Genomic DNA, 21,955 nt, shown 5'->3' on the forward strand with positions numbered 1-21,955 from the left:
TGGTCCGTGGGTCCGAGCCCCGCGTGGGGCTCTGTGCTGACAGCTCAGAGCCTGGAGCCTGCTTCGGATCCTCTGTCTACTTCTCTGTCTGCCCCTCCCCAGCTTGTGCGCTGGTTCTCTCTCAAAAATAAACATTGACAAAAAGTCTTGGGAAAAAAAACCTGAAGATTTTAAATTTTTTTTGACATTATTTATCTTTGATGGAGAGAAAGCACAAGTTGGGGATGGATAGAGAGAGGGAGAGACAGAATTCAAAGCAGGGTCCAGGCTCTGAACTGTCGGTACAAAGCCTGACATGGGGCTTGAACCCACGAACAGTGAGATCGTGACCTGAGCCAAAGTCGGAGGTTTAACCAACTGAATCACCCAGGTGCCCCTTAAAATTGAAGATTTAAAAATTTTTTTTTTTTTTAACATTTATTTATTTTTGAGACAGAGAGAGACAGAGCATGGACGGGGGAGGGTCAGAGAGAGAGGGAGACACAGAATCTGAAACAGGCTCCAGGCTCTGAGCAGTCAGCACAGAGCCCGACGCGGGGCTCGAACTCACATACCGCTAGATCGTGACCTGAGCCGAAGTCGGACACTTAAGCGACTGAGCCACCCAGGCGCCCCTAAAATTGAAGATTTTAAAAATGAGTTAAATATATGGTTTTCATCCTCAAGCACCTACAATTATTTGTGGAAATGCATGCATTTAAAATTCCATTTTTTTTGTTTGTTTTTATTATTGAACTGTACTATAAAAAAATCTACAGCAGTGTTAGACACAATTGTTTGATTACTTTTATAAGTTTTTCTTTTTATAAGAAAAATCTAAGTGTGAATTTTAATTAAAGCTCAGTTTTTGCCAAAAATATCTTATGTTGAACTTCTTTTTTTTTCTTTTTTAACTTTTTTAATGCTGATTTATTTTTGAGACAGAGAAACAGAGCATGAGTAGGGGAGAGGCAGAGAGACAGGGAGACACAGAATCGGAAGCAGGCTCCAGGCTCTGAGCTGTCAGCACAGAGCCGGATGTGGGGCTCGAACTCATCAACTGCGAGATTATGATCTGAGCCAAAGTCAGACACTCAACCGACTGAGTCACCCTGCCCCTTGAACTACTTCCAAACACAATTTTCTCAGTTATAAATGAGTAAAGGAACTAGTTTTTTTTTTAATGTTTATTTATTTTTGAGAGAGAGAGAGACGGAATGCAAGCTGGGAAGGGACAGAGAGAGAGGGAGACACAGAATCCGAAGCAGGTTCCAGGCTCTGAGCTGTCAGCACAGAGCCCGATGCGGGGCTCGAACTCATGAACCATGAGATCATGACCTGAGCTGAAGTCAGACGCTTAACTAACTGAGCCACCCAGGCGCCCAAGGAGCTAGGTTTTATGAACAGGGAGACCTGTTACATTTGATTTCTGATGTCAGTAAACCAAAGTGAAAAGTCTGTTAGATAAAATAAAAATGCTAAGATTTTTTTAATCCTAGTCTTGTATTTTAGCTTCTTATTAACCGATCTGTTGGACACTGCTCACATTTATTAGTATTTGTTACTATTTTTCATCATTCTTTTGGAATCATTTTTATCATTTTGTCATTTACAGCATTTGCAATACCTTCCTTTGCATTTTATTAATATTCTCTAAACCCCAAATTTTGTAGCAGTCCCTTTCAAAGCTCTTTATCCCCATCGCTTCTTGGCCTTTTGGCTAAGATCAAGTATAGTATCAAAGTTCTTGGGTATCCTTGCCTAACTGGAATATAAACAAAAAACAGGGAAATGAAAAATTATTCAGTTTTCTTTTTTGGCCATTTTCTTTACTGGACATTTAGAACTCTTCCCTGGCTATGGTATATTTATTTACTGGAGGAAAAGTAAGATATTTAAAATCATTCTTTTATTATAACAAGCATCTCAGAATTTCACATATTATTGTTTCTTAAGTAAGCATTATGAGGAAACTTAAAAAATTTAATTTTTAAATGAGCAAGCACATTGATACCCTGGCCAACCAAACTTCCTCAAAATGAACTGGGGTTTTTACTCATACTGGCAATATCTAGAATCTGTGTAATAGAAACAAAAACAATTTAGAGGAAGAATGAAAAGGAAGAAGATAGGTAAGTCAATCTTTTAAGAGAGTTAAGGGCATATAAAAACCAACATATTAAACATATTAGTTGGTCATGGACAAGAAAGAGTGCTTTTGAAATAGCTACTTCATTAGGGTACAGGAGTGGGCAGGTGAGAGGCCTGAAGAGGAAGTAGTTAATGAGAGATTAATTTTGGTTCTGCCTTTGTAGGGGCTTAAATCCTCTTAAAGAAATAAAAGCTAAAGTAATCTACAGTAGTAGAGTTTAAAACATTGAGGCTGCATGGATAGAATGAAAGAATGAAAGTTACAAAGTGTATTTGTGTAAATGATTTGAAATCTTTGTTGTTGCTATCCTCATCTTTGTTTTTGGTTGGCTAATGAACATAATCTAAAGAGCACTTCTTGTTACTTATTCTAGGAAGTGCCGTGGAGAAATCTTTAGCTGTCAGCCAGGGTGGAGAGCTGTATGAAGAGTGGCTGGAACTTAGAAATGGTTGCCTCTGCTGTTCAGTAAAGTGAGGAATGTGTTTACTGTGTGCTTGTTAGTCTGTTATAAATGTTTATTGATTAGATTTCCAGCTTTGATTTTCTTGTGTAATTTCACTAAATTTATGTAATCTGCTCCATTGTATTGTCATATAGAAAATAATTTATTAGGATGTAATTTCTTAGAGTGTTTCTTGCTGTCCTATTTATTTTTCTGTCAGCCCTAATGTTTTAGACCTTTTTTTGAGTTTCTTTTTATTATCTTTGATGTCAGGGTTTAAACTTTTTTTAAAAATGTTTATTTTCTTGAAAGAGACAGAGTGTGAGCAGGGGAGGGGTAGAGAGAGAGAGGGAGACAGAGAATCCAAAGCAGCCTCCAGGCTCCAAGCTGTCAGCACAGAGCCTGACGCGGGACTCGAACTCACAAATGGTGAGATCATGACCTGAGCCAAAGTCGGACACTTAACCGACTGAGCCATCCAGGCGCCCCAGATGTCAGGGTTTAATTAATAATCTCTAGTATATGAAACTCACATTTCATGTATCAAAAATTATTTTTTTACTTTTAATGAGTCATTGGTCTTATTTCCAAGGATTCAACTTATAGAAACAAAAATAAATGACCATCAAAAAGGTAAAAAGCCTCAAGTTCTGTTCCACCACTTACGATTGTCTCTAAGGACGTTGTCTCTTGTTTCCACTAATATACCATAGATCTGAGAAAAGGACCTGATAACCTAGTCACTCAAATATTTGAGTAAATTAGTGTTGATTTTGTGTATTCTGGTGAATTAAATTTTTCCTACATCGTTTGATGTTTGACTTTGAGTCAAATATATTAACAAAGCTAAAATCATGACAGCTTTTCTTGAATAACCAAAATGAAACCCATTAAGTCTTCTCTTGCACTGTTGATGTTCTAAGTAAAAAGGAAGACTAAAGTCTGGCACTCTAATTCAGAACAGAATTGAAAAGTATTTCATGATTGTGTCCCTTTAATTGTTATATTAAACCACTGTAATTGATAAATTTTATTGTTCTTTTGGATGTTGATTTTTTCTTTCATAGTACTATAAAAAGAGCAGAATTTGACTTCGGTCAGGTTTATTAAAATTTCCTCTGCTTTTAGCTGTAATAAAATTAAAATATCCATCATGTACTTGATTTATTTTACTTATCAGTACACGTGCATCTATTTTTTCCCACCATTGGTAAATATTGACGGACATTGTCTTAGAAGTTTGGGAAATGAGTTTAATTTTTATATTCCTAAGCTATCTTTGTCTCAGGTTGCTAAGTATATTTTAAAACGTTTATAATGATCACTTTAATATTCAGGTAATCAACTATTTTTTATATTTTGGTATTCTCCAGGGACAATGGCCTTAGAGCTATTGAGAATTTGATGCAGAAGAAGGGGAAATTTGATTACATACTATTAGAGACCACTGGGTTAGCAGATCCTGGTAAGAAATGATATTATTAATAACCAGAATGTAGTTCTTAAACATTTGAAATGTATTAGAGAAATATGTAATGTAGGTATTAATAATAATCTTTACTCCAGACCAAAAACTTGTTGCTGTTATTTAAAACAGGAAAAATACTGGGTTGTCATGTTTCTTTCGTAGATAAATCATGATCAGAGTACTTGGTACTTTTAACCTGATAATTGGATTTGAATTTCAGCTGATTGTTTTAAAATTATTACAGGAACAAAAGTTGTTGAAAGTATGGAAATTTAGGAAAAATAGAGACATCCTACTTATAAGTATATATTTGATTGGTCATACTGTACAGAGAGAGATCTTATTTCTGATTATCTTCTAATCCAGCTTTCTTAGAGAATCATTTAGAGATATTTAAGAGCTTTTGGACTCTAATCCCAGCTATACTTGGTCCTTTTCAATTAATTGTTACTATTTTGTTTTTCTACTACTAAAGTTGAAATAATTTTATTTGTTAATACTGTCTTTAGGTACAGAGTTAAATTAAGCCTACTGGGCCTTTTTCCTGGTGTGGAATTAATGATTATCCATGAAATTTTTATCTGTTAGTGGAATTACGTATAAACTTCTCTGTTGAAAGCTACACAGAGTTGATCTGTTTTTAACAGTAGGTGTCTGTTTCCCTCTTACCCAAATATCTAGGTAACACCTTTATTCCTAGTTTGCAGAATATTTAGTGTTTGTTTTACAAGTCTGGTCGTACTTTTTTTTTTTTTTTTTTTTTTTATGAGTTAATGGCATTGGGCCATAAAACTACAGAAAAGTACTGTTTAGGAATAGTTTATTAAAGGAGTCATGGGGTCCCTGGTTAGCTCAGTCAGTAGAGCATGTGACTCTTGATCTCAGTGTCGTGAGTTCAAGCCCATCATTGGGCTTGGAGCTTGCTTAAAATAAAAAATAAAATTTAATCAAAAGGGATCATAATGGTTTAAAAGAAATATTGGAGTATGCTGATGGTCCAAATGTAATCAGTGGTACATAATAGGGGCTCCTGGGTGGCTCAGGCGGTTAAGCGTCCGACTTCGGCTCAGGTCATGATCTTGCGGTTCATGAGTTCAAGCCCCGCATCGGGCTCTGTGCTGACAGCTCAGAGCCTGGAGCCTGTTTCAGATTCTGTGTCTCCCTCTCTCTCTCTCTGACCCTCCCCCGTTCATGCTCTGTCTCTCCCTATCTCAAAAATAAATAAACATTAAAAAAAAATTTTTTTTTAATAGTACATAATAGCATTGTCCTCATGTTTTCAAATTAGTGTTGAGTTGGGCTGTTTCAGTCCTGTAGTAGACCATACTACATACATTTTCATACATTTCTAATAGATTTGATGGATGATAGGAGTTGGACTATTACATTGTTATTAAATATCAAATTCACGTACATTTGGTAAGATTGGGAAATATATTGTATGTCTCCTTTTTGAAAGAGCAAATACCAATTTCTTTCATGGTAGCTGTTTAATAGAGAAAAACTCCTGTAACTTTTCTTTGAGAATAGGTGAGTTTAGTAAAACATGGTTCACCTTTTCAGAGGGAGAAGGAAAAGTTAAATAAGGATCTCAGAGAAAGCTTTTTTACAAATTGTAGGTGTAAACAGGTTAATATTTCTTGCTTCTAACTTTCTTTAATGATTTTATCGTTTGGGTAAAAATGGAACATTCATTGTAAAAAAAAAAATTTACCCAATACCTAAGAAAATGCAAAGAAGAAAGTTAAAATAAATCATACTGTATTTTACTACCTTGAAGTTAAAGTAGGTAAATTTTATTCCAGGGATTTTTCTGTGCCAATGCCATTTGCTGAATGACAGCATCAGTCTCTGTTAGGAGCTTGAAAAATGAAGATTCTTGGGCCCCATCCCAGATATATTGAATCAGAATCTGTAAGAATGAGGCCCAGCAATCTATTTTAATAAGCCCCCCAAGTGATTGTTATACATTCATAAATTTGGGAAACCCTGCTCTGTGTGCTTCTGAAAGCTGTATAAATATACAGAGATAGTTTTATACAGAGATTGCATTCTTTGTGCTATTCTTTTTTTTTTCTAATTTTTTTAAGTTTATTTATTTTTGAGAGAGAGACATCATGAGTTGGGGAGGGGCAGAGAGAGATGAAGACAGAATCCCAAACAGTCTCCACGCTATCGGCGCAGAGCCCGACATGGGGCTCGAACTCACGAAACTGTGAGATCGTGACCTGAGCCGAAACCAAGAGTCAGTCGCTTAACATACTGAGCCACCCAGATGCCTCTCTTTGTGCTATTCTTAATATTAATTTAGTTTCACTTGAATGTAAAAGAAAAGAACTTGGAGGCAGTTCAAGATGGAAGCTTAGGAACACCCTGAACTTCCCCTCCTTCCACAGACACACCAGATCCGCAGCTACTTGTGGACTACTTCCTGCTCAGAAAGAACTGAAAGCTAGGTGAAGAATTCCCTTTACAACAAGGAATGGAAGGGCCACATTGAAATGGGGAGTAGAGGCAGAGAGATGATCTTGTCAAAATCTTCACCCTGGTACAGTGACCCACAAGAGAGGAAGGTTTCACAGGTCTGGAGTCTTTACCTGAGGAGGGATGGGTTTATGCCCCAGTTTGGGTATGTCAACCCTTAGAACCTGCATTAGAGAGACAAGGCCCCCAAAATGGATTTGGAAACAAAGGGGTTTGTGTACAGTGGACCTGGGGGGCTGTGGGGAATCTGAGATACTCCTTTGGAGGTACTTACACACAAGTACATTCATCTTGGGACTGGACCCAGTGCAAACGCAGAAGTTTGAGAAGTGACTGGATTATGTGTGAAGGAGATTCATTTGTTAATACAGAAGTGTTTGCGGGAGGAACTAGGATCAGTTGGGACTTTCTTTGGGGACAGAGGTGTCGTGAGCACCATTTTTGCACTCTCCTTTCACTCTGCCAATTCAGTCAGGTACTGCGGACACAGCCTCCCTAAACCACGAGTGTGCCCCACCCCCAGTCGTCACCCTGCCTCACTAAAGCCTTGGGTGTATCCTGCCCCCACTGTTCTCCTCCTGCATCCCTAAAGCAGGAGTGTGCCCCACCCTCAGCACTCTGGCAGCCTTGCTAAAGTCTGCCTTTGAGTGCAGTCCACACTGGGAATGCCCCTTGATCACCTGGCCCTGGTGGCCAGAGGGACTTGAGTTTCTGGGCCCCATGGGACTGTAATAGAAAGGCTACCATACCCAAGGCACTGTGTAGGTAGCAGGCTAAAACACACCACTAGTCTGCCTCCGGAAAAGGCTCATCTGTTTGTCCTGGAGCTTCACCCTGAGAGGTAGGCTTCAAAGGTGCTCTCAGGGAATGTAGGCAGGTAGACACTATCTTTGATCTCTCCTCTGATCGCACCATAGCTTGCTGGCACCTCCAAAAAGCTTGTACACTTGTCTGAAGCCCTGATTTTTGCAGCTGGACTTCAGGGGACACCTCCAGATCTCTGGGCCTGGAGGTCAACAGGGTTTATAGTTGCATACTCCAAAAGGTCCCCCCGAGGATCTGTTTTCCAATCGACCTGAAACTAGGTGCTGAGATCACTCCCTTTGGAACACTAGTGGGTCTTGACACACCCTCAGCAACTGGGATCTATCCAGAATAAATCAGGCTAATTTAGTAATCACAATGTTTCAGAGAGACAACCAAGAGCTAGGGCAAGGTTGAACAATAAGGTTTATCTCCTTTGGAAGGACACTCCTTCCAGACTGAGAAAGGTAGATGCTTTGCTCAATACATAGAAACAAACACAGAGAGTCAAGTAAAATGAGGAGACAGGAATATTTTCCAAACAAAAGAATGAGACAAAACCTCAGACAAAAGACCTTAATGAAGTGGAGAGAAGTAACCTATCTGATAAAGAGTTCCAGATAATGGTTATAAAGATGCTTACCAGAGTCAGAAGAATGGTTGAACACAGACTTAAACAAAGAGATAGAAAATGTAAGGAAGTACCAAACACAAGTTGCAGAGCTGAAGAATACAGTAACTGCATAGCAAAATATATTAGAAGGGTTCAGCATCAGAATAAATAAAGCAGAATAGATTGGTGACCTAGAAGCCAGGGCAGTGGAACTCAGCCAAACAAAACAACAACAACAACAATGAAAAATTAATGAAGATAGCTTAAGAGCCTATGGGACAACGTGAAGTGGAATAACATTCATGTTATAGGGATCCCAAAGGAAAATAGAATGAAAGAGGCAGAAAGCTTCCCTAACCCGGGGAAGGAAACAGACACTGAGGTCCCAGAAGCAGAGTTCCAAATAAGATGAATTCAAAGGCATCCACATCAAGAGACATCATTAAAATGTCAAAAATTAAAGAGAGGATCTTAAAAGTAGCATGAGAAAAACAAGTTGTTAAGTTCAAGGGAATCCTCAAATCACTATCAGCTGTGATTTTAGATGAAGCTTTGCATGCCATGGTGGCATGATATATTCAAAGTGCTGAAAGGAAAAAACTCCCAACCAAGAGTATTCTACCTGCCAGGGTTATCATTCAGAATTGAAGGAGAGGTTTCTAGACAACAAAAGTTAAAGGAGTTCACCACTAAACTGGCCTTACAGACATGATAAAGGAACTTCTTTAAGCTGAAAAGGTACTATTAACAAAACATACAAAAGTAAAAATCTTGCTGGTAAAGGCACATATGTAGTAAAGGTGGTGGATTAACCACTTATAAACTTACTATGAAGGCTAAAAGACAAAAGTAGTAAAATTAAGTATAACAACAATACCTAAGGGGCACACAGAGTAAAGAGATGTAAAATACGACATCAAAAACAAAATGTGGACAACAGAAACAAAATGGGGGAGCAAAAATGTAGAGTTTTCACACTACGTTCAACTGTAAGTTGCTATCAACTTGAAATAGACATGTATATATATAGGTTGTCATGTGAACCTCATGGTAACTACAAAGCAAAAACCTATGAGAGATACTGAAAATATAATGAGAAAGGAATCTAAACATTGCACTGAAGAAAGGCATCAAACTGCAAGGGAAGACAGCAAGAGATGAAGAGAGAGGGACTACAAAACCAGCCAGAAAATAATGAACAAAATGGTAAGAAGTACATGCGTATCAATAATTCCTTTAAATTTAAATGGATACAGCCTCCAATCCAAAGATGTACAGTAGTTGAATAGATTAAAAAAAGATTCGTTTGTATATTACTGCCTACAAGAGATTCACTTCAGATCTAATACACACAGACTGAAAGTGAAGGCTGTAGAAAAAGATACTCCATGCAAATGCAAATGAAAGCTGGTGTGGCTCTACTTATATCAGACAAAAAAGACTTGAAAACAAGTCTGTAATAAAAGATAAAGGACATTACACAATGACAAAGCGTCAATCCAACAAGAGGATATGACATTTGAAAATATTTACGCACTCAACATAGGAATTCCTACATATATAAAGCAAATGTTACAGACTTAAAGGGGGAAATGGAAAGCAATACAGTAGTAGAAGACTTTAATACTCCATTTACATCAATGGATAGGTTATCCAGATAGAAAACCAATAAGAAAGTACCGGCCTTAAACAACACATGAGACCAAATGGTCTTAAAGGTATACAGTTGATCCTTGAACAACATGGGTTGGAGCTCTGTGGGTCCACTTACATGCAGATGTTTTGTAGTATAATACTATAAAATGTATTTTCTATTCCTTATGATTTTCTTAGTAATATTTTCTCTAATTTAGTTCATTGTAAAAATACGATATATAATATATACAGCATACATAATATGTGTCAGTTGACTTTATATTATCAGTATGGCTTCTGGCTAACAGTAGGGTATTAGCAGTTAAGTTTTTGGAAAGTCAGAGGTTATATGTGGATTTTTGACTGCATGGGAGGTCAGTGCCCCAACCCCTGCATTGTTTAAGGGTAATTGTATACAAAGCATACCATCCCCAAATAGCAGAATACACATTATTCTCTGTGTATGAAACATTCTCTAGGATCATACACTAGACCACAAAACAAGTCTCAGTAAATTTAAGAAGATTGACGTCATATCAGGTGTAGACACTGGTCATAGTCCTTAATGACACTGGTATGAAAAAAAGTCAATTACATGGAGAAAACTGGAAAAATAAAAATATGTGGAATTTAAATAACATGCAACTGTTGTAACCAGTGGGTCAATGAAAAAAATCAAAGGGGATATAAAAAAATACCTTGACACAAATGAAAATGAAAATAAAACAATCCAAAATCGTAGGCTGCAGCAAAAGCAGTTCTAAGGGACAAGTTCATAAAAAGACACCCTATCTAAGGGAACTAGAAAAAGAAGAACAAATGAATCTCAGAGTAAAATGAAAGAATTAAGATTGAGAGCAGAAATATATGAAGTCAAGACAAAAAAAAACAACAATAGAAAAGATCAATGAAAGTAAGAGCTGATTCTTTGAAAAGATAAAAATCAGAAACGAAAGAGAAGTTGACATATGCCTCAAAAATTGAGAATTGAGAGACTACTATGATAATGAAATAGGTTAATTCCTAGTACCATACAATCTTTTGAGACCTTCTGTCTTCCACGAAGACGTAGAAAATCTGAATAGATGGATTACCAGTAAGGAGATTGAATCTGTAATCAAAAACCTTCCGCACCAGACATCTTCTTTGGTGACTTCTACCAAACATTTAAAAAACATGTAATACCTATTCTTCTCAAACTTCCAAAATATTGAAGAGGAAAGAATGCTTCCAAACTCATTTATGAGGCCAACATTATTACCCTGATACCAAAACCAGACAAGGACACCACAAAAAAGAGAAGAAAAGAAAAATTATATGCTGGTATCGCTGATAAACAGAGATGTAAAAATTCCCAACAAAATATTCGCAAATCAAATTCAACAATATATTAAAAGGATCATTGATCATGATCAATGGGATTTATTCCAGGAATGCAAGTATGTTTTAACATCTGCACATCATTGGTGTGATGCACCACATAACAAAATGAAGGATAATAATCATGTGATCATCTCAATAAATGCAGAAAAAACCTTTGATAAGATTGAACTTCCATTTATGATAAAAACTCTTAAAGTGAGTATAGATAGAATGTACTTCAATATAATAAAGACCATATATGACAAACCCATACTCAATTGTATGCTCTAAAATCAGGAACAAAATAAGGATGCCCACTCGTGTTAATTTTATTCAGTAAGTATGAGAAGACCTACCCATAGCAATTACCCAAGAAAAAAGATAAAGTCATCCACATTGGAAGGAAAGAAATAAAACTATCACTGTTTGCAGATGATACTATATACAGAAAACCCTAAAGACTGCCCCCCCCAAAAAAATCTGTGAGAATAAATGAACTGTCATGCCGTAGTATACAAAATCAGTATACAGAAATCTGTTGCGTTGCTATACTCAAATAATGAACTATCAGAGAAATTAAGGAAACAATCTTTGCAAAAAGCCTAACAAAACAATTTGCATAAAAATAAAATACCTAGGAATAAATTTAACCAAGGAGGTGAAAGACCTGTACCTTGAAAACTGTAGGACATTGATGAAGGAAGTTAAAGAAGTCACACATAAGTGGCAAGTTATTCCGTGCTCATGTTGGGATGAATTAATACTGTTAAAATGTCCCTACTACCCCAAGCAATATACATATTCAGTGCAAACTCAATCAAAATTCTAGTGGCATCTAGAACAAAAAATTCTTGTTGTAAAAGATTTTATTTTTAAGTAATCTCTACCCATTGTGGGGCTTGAACACATAACCCCAAGGTCAAGAGTCACACGCCCCATAAACTGAGCCAGCCATGTGCCTCTAGAACAAGTAATTCTAAAGTTTGTGTGGATTCGCAGAAGACTCTAAATAGCCAAAGCAGTCTTAAGAAAGAAGAACAAATGGGAAATGTCACAGCCCCAGACTTCAAACTGTACTATTACAAAGCTTTTGTATGAAAACAGTGTGATATGGCATAAAAACAGATACATGGATCAATGAAACTGAATAAAGAACCCAGGTAAGAACCCATGCTGATATGGCCAATTAGTCTATGAAAAAGGAGACAAGAATATACAATGAAGAAAAGACAGTGTCTTCAGTAAATGGTCCTGGAGACACTGGACAGCCACATGAAAAGAATGAAACTAGACTACTGTCTTACATCATACACAAAAATTAACTCATAATGGATGAAAGACTTGAATGTAAGACCTGCAACCATAAAACTCCTAGAAGAAAAACAGGTGGTTAGCTCCTTGACATCAGACTTGGCATTGAATTTTTTGAATCTGAGTCCAAAAGCAAAGGCAACAAAAACAAAAATCAAGTAAGTGGACTAGATCAAACTAAAAGGCATTGGTGCAGCAAAGGAAACCATCAATAAAATGTAAAGGCAATTTAGATATTAACCCCTTATCACATATAGGAGTTGCAAATATTTTCTCCAAGTCAGTAAATATCCAAAATGTACAAAGAGCTCAGTAGCAAAAAACCAAGCAATCTGATTGAAATGTAGGCAGAGGATCTAAATAGACATTTTTCCAAAGAAGATAAACAGATGGCCAACAGGCACATGGAAAGATCCTCAACATCGTTAATAATCAAGGAAATGCAAATCAAACACTCAATGTGATACCACCTCACACCTGTTAGAATGGCTAATATCAAATCGACAAGAAATCAGTGTTGGAAAGGATGTGAAGAAAAGGGAACCCTCCTATACTGTTGGCGGGAATGCAAATTAGTGCAGCCGCTATGGAGAACAGTATGGCGGTTTCTCAAAAAATTAAAAATAGAACTACCATGTGAACCAGCTGTTTGACTTCTGGGTGTTTTTCTGAGGAAAATGAAAACACTAATTTGAAAAGATACCTGTGCCCCTATGTTCATTGTAGCATTATTTACAATAGCCAGGATATGGAAACAACCTAAGTGTCCATCGATGGATGAATGGATACAGATGATGTGAGATATATATGTCTCATATGTATGTATATATATGTCTTGTGTGTGTGTGTGTGTGTGTGTGTGTATATATATATATATATAATGTATGATGGTCTTGTCTTTTGTAACAACATGGTTGGACCTTAAGTGTATTATGCTAAGTGAAATAAATTAGATTTCATTTATATGTGGAACCTAAGAAACAAAATAAATGAACAAACAAAACCAAACTATAGACACAGAAACAGATGGATGGTTATCAGAGGGGAAAGGGTTTAGGGGGCTGAAATGAATGAAGAGAGTCAATTATATGGTGTTGGATGGTACCTTGATTTACTGTGGTGATCACTTTGTAATGTATACAAATACCGAGTTATTATGCCATACACCTGCAACTAATACAAGGTAACATACCATTTTACCTCTATTAAAAAAATATGTGTATTATGTACGTAAACCACCTGTGTCTAGCACATATTCGATACTCCATAGATCAGCTATTGATATTATTAAGATGCATTATCTAATAAATTGCTTAATAAAAGATGGGTAGAAGCAAAATACTATATAATTGAAAAAAAGAATGTGAAAGAAATGAATTTCTGAAGTAGCAGAAAAATGTTTTTTCACTGTGAGGGATAGGAGTTAAGGGAAAAAAAGGTTAGAAAAGGCATAAACTAATGGGACAAGTTAGTTTTTAAACTACGTGTGTCAATTCAGAATATTTCTTGATTCCCTGACCTAAAAGATTAGGAAGTTAACACTTCTACTTACTCCCATCTGCTGGCTTTGGTAGATTGTATTCTGTGCTGTGTTGTCAAGATTCCTAACATTTACATCTTGTCATACTTTATTTAGTTCTATATTGAACAGTTTTAGTCCTCATTACCAGTACTGTGGCTTCTCCATTCCTGAGTTGGAGAAATCTCTTGATTGACTGAGTTTCATGCTCGGGTAATCTTTTCATGCTATAATATAAATGCTGTATGCCTTGAGTTCTTGCATACTTGCTTGAGAGTGCTTATCTTTTATTTTTATACTTGGAGGATTACTTGGAGAGGTATAAAAATTCCTTCTCTCAGAACTTTGCAGACACTGCTCCTTGATCTCTTAGTACTTTTGATGGGCTGGTTCTCCTTTCTTATTTCATCAGGAAGGATTTGTGAGTGACGTATTTTTTGAGTTTTAATGCTCTTGTTTCCTTCAGTGTTTGAGTATGGCTACCTGATGTTTTCGTTCTTGAAAAACAACTTGGCAGGAGGTAATAGCCTTAGGGAACACTTTGATTAGAGCTTTGTCCTCATTATTTTACTATATTGGGGTATTGAATGTTACTGTAGAAAAGTCTAGTTTTTGTCTGCCTCCTTGAAAGTAACTTGCTTTTTCATCTAAAATGCCCGACAGTTTTTTCCCTTTATTTTGGAAGGTCAGTAATATAATCAAGGTATATCTACATTTCATTCATTATCAGTTTTTCTTGGATTACAGTATCCTCTTTAATCCATAGGTTTATTTCTTCATTTAGGAACATTTTCCTTATCCTGAATTTTCTTTTGTTCTCCAGATCTTTTATCTTCTAATTGTTTTGTCTGTTTCCTCTGCATTACTTCAATCATCTTGAATGTTCCTTTTTGTCAGTAATTCTGTTTCCACCAGGGTTTGTTCTGTTCCTTGATGTTTTAAAAGAATTAATTAGTTAATGATATGTTTACTGGCTGTTTCTTTTTTCTTTTTTTTTTAATGTCCATATATTTTTGAGAGAGAGAGAGAGAGCGTGAGTGGAGGAGGGGCAGAGAGAGAGAGGGAGACACAGAATCAGAAGCAGGCTCCAGGCTCCGAGCTGTCAGCACAGAGCCTGATGTGGGGCTCGAACCCATGAACTGTGAGATCATGACTTGAGCTGAAGCTCAATCGACTGAGCCATCCAGGCATCCCTGTATGTTTATTTCTTTAGCACTACAAACTACCTTTTCATATTCTACTTTATCTTGCCTTTTAGAGCTTGTTTTTAATTGGTTGCATTTAAGTTCTTTATTATGTATAAGCCTTCGAGAATTTTCTTTGGCTTCTTGGGTTATGTTTCCTTCCAGAATGGGTTCTTTGCCATTTCTATGCCTTATTCATTTCTTCAATTTTTTTTTCCTTTTCTATTTCTTCAAAGCTGTAATATGTGTGCATTGTTTTTTGAAGCGTGTTGGTGCTTGATGTAGGAGGCTCAGAGAAATTCAGTCTTACATATGGTGTTGATGAATTATTTTTAATATCCTACCCATCTCACCTATACTTGTGTTTTTTCTGGGCCTCAGTTTGAATGCTGGGTACTGCCGGGAGCAGTGAAGAGAAGGCAGAGGAAAGGGGGTGACTGAGAGCCAGATGGGCAGTAGGACATTTGGGCTCTCCTCTCATAAATACCAAGTGTTCCCTTCTTGGATTTTCTCCAGCCACTCATGAAGATACATTCCATACCTTGTGCTGTGGGTATGTCCTCAGCTTCAGACCTTCCAGTTCATTTTGTTCTGAGCCCTAGAAAGTGTTCCCCTCCTCCACAAACGTGGAAATGGTTAGAAACTTTTACCCCGGGTTGTTGACTTTTCCCTTAACCCTTGCTCATTTCCCTTCTTGCCATTTCGAAAGCTGTTTCTGGTAAGTATTTGGATTTTAGAAACTATTTCCCCACAACTGATTACTGGTTGAGGGTGGGGGTAGAATTAAGAATTATCACAAATCACATAGGGCTTTCTGTTTCTTATTTCGACTGTCACTCTTCAAAATTTATTGCCGGAGGTTGTATATTTGGTTGTTGCTGATATAATTTGGCTTTTTAAATTTTATGAATTAAAATTTTTGTTGTATTAGGTTTTGAATAAAGGAGATTCTGTGATCTAGCACAGGGTTTCTTAGCCTTGGCGCAAATGACATTTGGGTTGGTTAGTTCTTTTTTGTAGGGGATTGTCTTGTGCATCTTGTGGAATATTTTCCTTTGTTTTTGTTTTTGTTTTTGTTTTTCTTCATTGTAGGGTGTTTAATAGCATCCCTGGCTTCTCCCCACTAAATGCCATTCTTATTCCCCTAGTTGAGACAATTAAAAATATCTCCAGACATAATTAAATATTCCTTGGGGGGAAAAACCACCCTGGGTTTGGAACCACTGATTAACTTACTCTCTCATCTTTGCTCCTCTTGCTAAACAGCTGCATCTAAATTTTAAATAGAACTTTCTTGGGTAGCCCGATCATTGTCACCAGAGGTGCACGTCAGATATAGGAAAAAAGCTCTGATGCACTCTTGTAATTCAACTTAATACTACACACGTCACCTGTGTAGGACTTTCAAGCTATCTGAATAGTAATCCATGAGTTAAAAAAAAAAACAAAACAAAAAACAACAGCAACAAAATGACTTGCGAACACTGGAATTTTACTGAGTGAAAAAAATTAAGAGTTTTTTTTATGACTTACTGTTTGGAGTAATGATACTCACGGGAGATTTACTCTCTTCCCCCTCGTTAATTAAAATCATGTTGTTAGCCAAGTAAGTGAAGAAAATTCTTATTGGCAATTCAGTTGTTTCCCCGTTTAGGAGAGTGACATTCTCCAGTTCTAAGCTAAATAATTGTCATGGGAAAGTAATTTCCTTGAAAAGAACAGGCATTGATTCGCCCCTGTTACTCACAAATCCTATTTCAGTCAAATTGGAAAACTATTAAGTTTTTGGGAAAAAATCAATAGGTATCAGGAAACCATTAGATCTTGTGGCCGTTGCTATATCTTGCATGAGTAATCACTGTAAACAGCTGACAGGTATTTCACTGTTGACACAGAGTGATGCTTGGGGGACCACGTCTCCTCAGGGTAGGTGGACAGCTTCAGACGCTGGAATGAGTTCAGTTACCCTTGTTTTCTCCCGGCACTCATTCTTTTAGACAGCCCTGTCGCTAACTGCGCCTTTGATGCTTTGAAAAATCAAATACTTTCTTTACTGTCAGTTTTCTTTTTCCTGTGTTGTGGCCTGCTAATCCGGCCGCGTGGTTATTTTTCCTCAGCTTCAAATTTTATATCCATATTAACTCGTGTAAGGTTTTGTTAGTAATGCCATAGAGTATCTAGGTTTACCTTCCGTTCTTTTTCTTCTACACGACTTGTAGGTTTTTCTCTGTTTTGGACAAGTGGCTTTGGAATTATCTGTGTTTTGTTTTGCTTGCCTTAAGAGAGAGATTTCATTATTTGTGAACTGTATGATTATTATATTTGAGAGAAAAAATAAAATTAAATCCTAGGTGCACATATCCATACTGCCCAAGTTATTTGTTCGTATCTGTTGGTAAGTTATTATGCATTGATAGAAGCTTGGTGTTGGGTTTATATGTGAGAAGAGCTGGTCTGTTTTTCTCTTTTTCTTTTTTTTTCCCCTTCCTTCCTTTCATTCATTCATTCATTCATTCTTTTGGAGGAAAAAGGAGAAGGGAAGAAATGAGTATAAATAAGAAAAAGATTCTATCATTGTAATTCCCATAAGAAGTTTGGAAACCCATACTTAATTTGTATATGTGTTCACCTGCTAATTCTGTTTGGATAAATTAAAATAGCATGGATAGAATAGTGTTCCTTGGTTTGAAGAAATATTTTTATTTGATGAATATTATATATATTTTTCAGGTGCTGTAGCCTCTATGTTTTGGGTTGATGCTGAATTAGGGGTCGACATTTATCTTGATGGTAAGTGGAAAAGCAAATATTCTTTTGTTTTTAGGTAAAATGTTATGGTTAAGATTATTTTTGTTCATATTTTTAATTCCTTGCATTGTTACTTTTTTTTTTTTTTTTTTTTGAGAAAAAGAGCATGTGCAAGTGAGGGGACAGAGGGGGACAGAGAGAGAGAATATCTTACGCAGGCTCCACACTCAGCGCTGAGCCCGGCATGGGACTCTGTCTCATGACCCTGGGATCATGGTTTGAGCCAAAATCAAGAGTTGGACATTCCACGGACTGAGTCATCCAGGTGCCCCACACTGTTACTTTTAAACTCGTTTAGTTAGTTAAGTAAGCCTTTGTTCATACAGATTCCAAAGGCCCAGACAGTGGTGTAACTGGATGTCACATCTTATCACTAACTCCCAATTTAGTGCGTCCACTAAGGTTTTCCTTTTAAAATACTGTGTAGGTTTATTCGGGCGCCTGGGTGGGTAAAGTCAATTTAGCTTCTGACTCTTAGTTTCAGCTCAGGTCGTGATCTCACGGTTCCTGAGATCAAGCCCCAAGTCGGGCTCTGAGCTGACAGCATGGAACCTGCTCGGTATTCTCCCTCTCCTTCTGTCTCTGTCCTTCCCTTGCTTGCCTTCTCTCTCAAAATAAACTTAAAAAGAAATACCATGTAGGTTTCTTATGTCCTATTGGTTTACATACTTAGTATGTTAGAGAGGGGTTTTTTTGTTGTTTAATTAAAATATACAGTATGAGAATCATATCTCTGCTTTCATTTTTTTCTTTAAGAATTAAGCAAGCCCTTCACCCCTTACTTCATTTACCTTTACACTTTTAGGCAGTTTTATCTGGAGGCTTCATTTAAGACATATTAGAAACTTTCTGAATTAAGTAACTATGTGCCCTGCCCACCCTTGACCTTTCTTTAAACCAGGTCTTCCATAGGCCAAAAAGTGAAATTTAAGACTGTCTCCAGTCATTTGGCTCGAATATATATGGCACGTAGATGGTTGGATTCCCCAGGGAGCATCAGACTCCTTCTGCTGGTATCATTTGAAAAAATTATTTGGCATATAAATTCAGAGATTGCCAGACTAATTGACCATTTGGAAACTTAGGTTCATGTTATGGAAAACATTTGTGTGAGTTAGAATTGGTGCAGATTGCTAGGAATGAGATATCTTAAGACGTCTCAGTTTCAAGGAGTTATTTAAATGTTAAGAAAAGTCTTGATTTTGATTATATGAATACACACTGGCAATAACCTTTCTTGTGTAATTTCTCACATTCCACTTTATATTATGGAATTTATCTCATCATGTTTTGAATTGTAAGTTTTTTAAAGGCCATAGAAATCTTACTTTCTTATTTGCTTATTTCATTTAAAAAATTTATTTTGTAACCTCTGATGCCTTAAAGTGGTGCTAGGCACTCAGTACATATTTGAAATGGTAGGATTGACTTACATTGAAGCATTGGCAAGAGAAAAGCCAAAACTTTATTTCATTGACTAACATTTGCGAACTGAAACAGGTTAGTTATGATTTTCATTCTCACGTATAAAGGTGATTAAAAGAGATAATTCCTTTGTAGGTATCATAACTGTGGTGGATTCAAAATATGGATTAAAAGTAAGTTGAAAGATTGCTGTGAGTTGCTAATAATTTGTTAAAAGCTAGGTATATGGGGATGATTATATTATTTTCTCTACATTTTGTTTAACATTTAAGAAAAAAGGATTTTTTTTAAACTATCTTGAATAATAGATGAAATTCATGAGTCTTTTAATTATTATGTCTTTTTAAAAAACGTTTACTTATTTTTGAGAGAGAGAGTGAGTGTGAGTCAGGGAGGGGCAGAGAGAGAAGGGGACACAGAATCCTAAGCCGGCTCCAGGCTCTGAGCTGTCAGAAGAAAGCCTGTTGTGGGGCTCGAGTTCACGAACCGTGAGATTATGACTTGAGCCGAAGTCGGACGCTTAACTGAACCGCCAGCCTCCCCAGTTGTGTTTTTAAATTAAATATTCATTTTCTATTACTCTGGCTTGATGTGATAAAAGTTGAAAGTGTAATATTTTGCAATAAGGATACTACAGGGCCCAGTTTCGGTACGTAAACTTCCTCAGTGGGATTCACCCCCAATGTTGGCAAGTAAGAACTTCTGTCCAAAGTTCTTTGATGGAAGAAATCCAGCTTGCTAAAGCCTATGAGAACTTTTTTCTCTCGGTCAACTGCTATCAGACACAAACTGGAAATAATCTGAGTTTTAAAAAATAATCGGTTTACTTCATTTTGAAGAAATCAGGGGTTTATCCATAGGTGTCATGAACAGAAACTCCTTTACACGGCACCTTCCCGTGAAGTTTTCCTAACTACCAAGTTCCTCACATGCATTTAGTGGGCTTCAATTCATCAAATGCAGCTGGTTGGATTTGTAGAACATGTTACATAAAATAAAACAGTATTTCTCAACTTTCCAAGTGAAATACTGCTAAAGGCAAAATACAATGAAATTGTCCTTCTCCTGGTCCCGATGTGGGAATATGGATAGCACCCGAAGTAATCATTTCTTAGAAGTTTAATGTAATATTTAAAAATTCAAGTCCATTTTGTATTCTACTCCACAATATATTGGACCCTATTTTGAGATGTTTGGGAGACCATTTCTTTGTAGATTTTAAGCCCAAATTGATTAATAGTCTTAAGAATCAAAGAAACATTCTGAATATTACAATTTTACTCAGAAAAATTCCATCTATTCCGAAATAAGGATTTTTCTAACAAAATGTCTATGGAGGAAGCAAAAGAAATCAAATTCTTTATTCTAAATGTTTATTCTAGTCATGTTTGAATTCATCTTTTATGTACCTTAGTTATCAAATTTCAGATAAATTGGTATAGCAGCTTAAGATATTTTATTTTTTATTTTATTTTTGATAGACTTAAAGTGTCATACCCAGAATAAAACTCTATATATTTATGACTATAAGAATACTTTTATGTGTATATTTAGATGTGCAGAGGACTTAAAAAGAATCCATTATCAGCTGAATTGAGGCCAAATAAACAAAGCAACATTCTGAATAATGCAAACACAGTAAACGTTTAACCTCCTGCCACCTTGATAAAACCTCTTAAATTATTAAATCAATATACCTACACAAAACTGACATACTGTCAGGATAATGGAAACTTTAGATTTTCTAAGTCAGATGCCAGATAAATAACTTTTCTTTTATATAAAGAATTTGCCCACTTGTCCAATTCCTCTGGTTGCAAAGCTTGACCTCAGTAGCTGCTTGTGATTCAGAGAATTCTGAGGCAGTACAAGTAATGACACTTGGATAATGGGCAGCAATTTAAGGTGTCATGCTTCACAGAGCCAGCCCATCGCAAGTAAAGCTGAGAAATGGTACCCTGTGGCCAGGCAGCCAAATTGAAACTGAAGCGGTAATTGATATCATGGGCTATCACTCTAATGGGATTGTCACCCATTGATCTGAAATATTCATTTTTTAATCATGGGCAAAGAATTGGACAACTTCAAATGACAGCTCTCTATTCTCAGGACTTGACACTGGGGCTACCAACATTGTTCTTCTCAGTTCTACAAACGTGACAGCATTTAATGCAATAGAATCAATGAATGAAGTTACACAGAAAAGGTCAAGCGAGAGGTTTCTTTTTGGCTCTTCTGTTATATTGCACTAGCTGTTGAAACAATTGAGTCAGAAAACAGTTGGGCTTGGAAAAGACTGGAAAAATAAATAGACTGACATTATGCAATAATCATTTTTTAAAAGCTGAGATAGTGTTAGATCTATAATCAATCCACGGGAAAGAGATGGCTGCCGCTGCTTTTCCTAAATGTCATGTGACATCTTTGACACCAGCTTTATTTCCACTTTGGTCAACAACAGCGTTTTCCCCCTGTCTTTCTCTCTCTTTTGGTCCAGCTTGTTTCTATTTCTGCAGAGAAGGACATTCTGTGGCCCTTATTGAAATAGTGTCTACAATGGTGATCTCAGAGGGTTTCCTTCTGTCTTCCCATATGCTAAGTTGGAGGGCTGAAGCCTAAATTTTTGGGTGTGTTAGATTAATTAGTACCCAAATCGTTTTTATCTTTTTAAATATATAAGCAAAAGCCATAGTCTCTAAGCAGACATGAAGAATCCTTTGGGGTTGTGTATACATACATTCAAACAGATACACACACACACACACACAC

General features: G+C 36.6%; 1 protein-coding gene and 1 pseudogene across 5 annotated transcripts in view; both read left to right on the plus strand.

Annotated features, from left to right (window-relative positions):
* LOC125924726 (putative COBW domain-containing protein 7) overlaps window positions 1–21,955 on the plus strand; it is an 80,018-nt gene that overhangs the window by 34,189 nt on the left and 23,874 nt on the right. For 2 of the 5 annotated variants that reach the window (XM_049633469.1, XM_049633479.1), the window contains exons 3-6: window positions 2,505–2,601; window positions 3,947–4,038; window positions 17,684–17,743; window positions 19,322–19,359. In XM_049633469.1, coding sequence (XP_049489426.1) covers window positions 2,505–2,601; window positions 3,947–4,038; window positions 17,684–17,743; window positions 19,322–19,359 — 287 coding nt within the window. Of the gene's footprint in view, window positions 1–2,504; window positions 2,602–3,946; window positions 4,039–17,683; window positions 17,744–19,321; window positions 19,360–21,955 lie in introns of those variants that run through there. The other 3 variants (XM_049633494.1, XM_049633486.1, XM_049633501.1) reach the window with 2 other exon arrangements.
* Window positions 1,680–1,831, plus strand: LOC125928224 (uncharacterized; annotated as a pseudogene).

Source organism: Panthera uncia, chromosome D4 (assembly GCF_023721935.1).
Source record: "Panthera uncia isolate 11264 chromosome D4, Puncia_PCG_1.0, whole genome shotgun sequence".
NCBI lineage: Eukaryota > Metazoa > Chordata > Mammalia > Carnivora > Felidae > Panthera > Panthera uncia.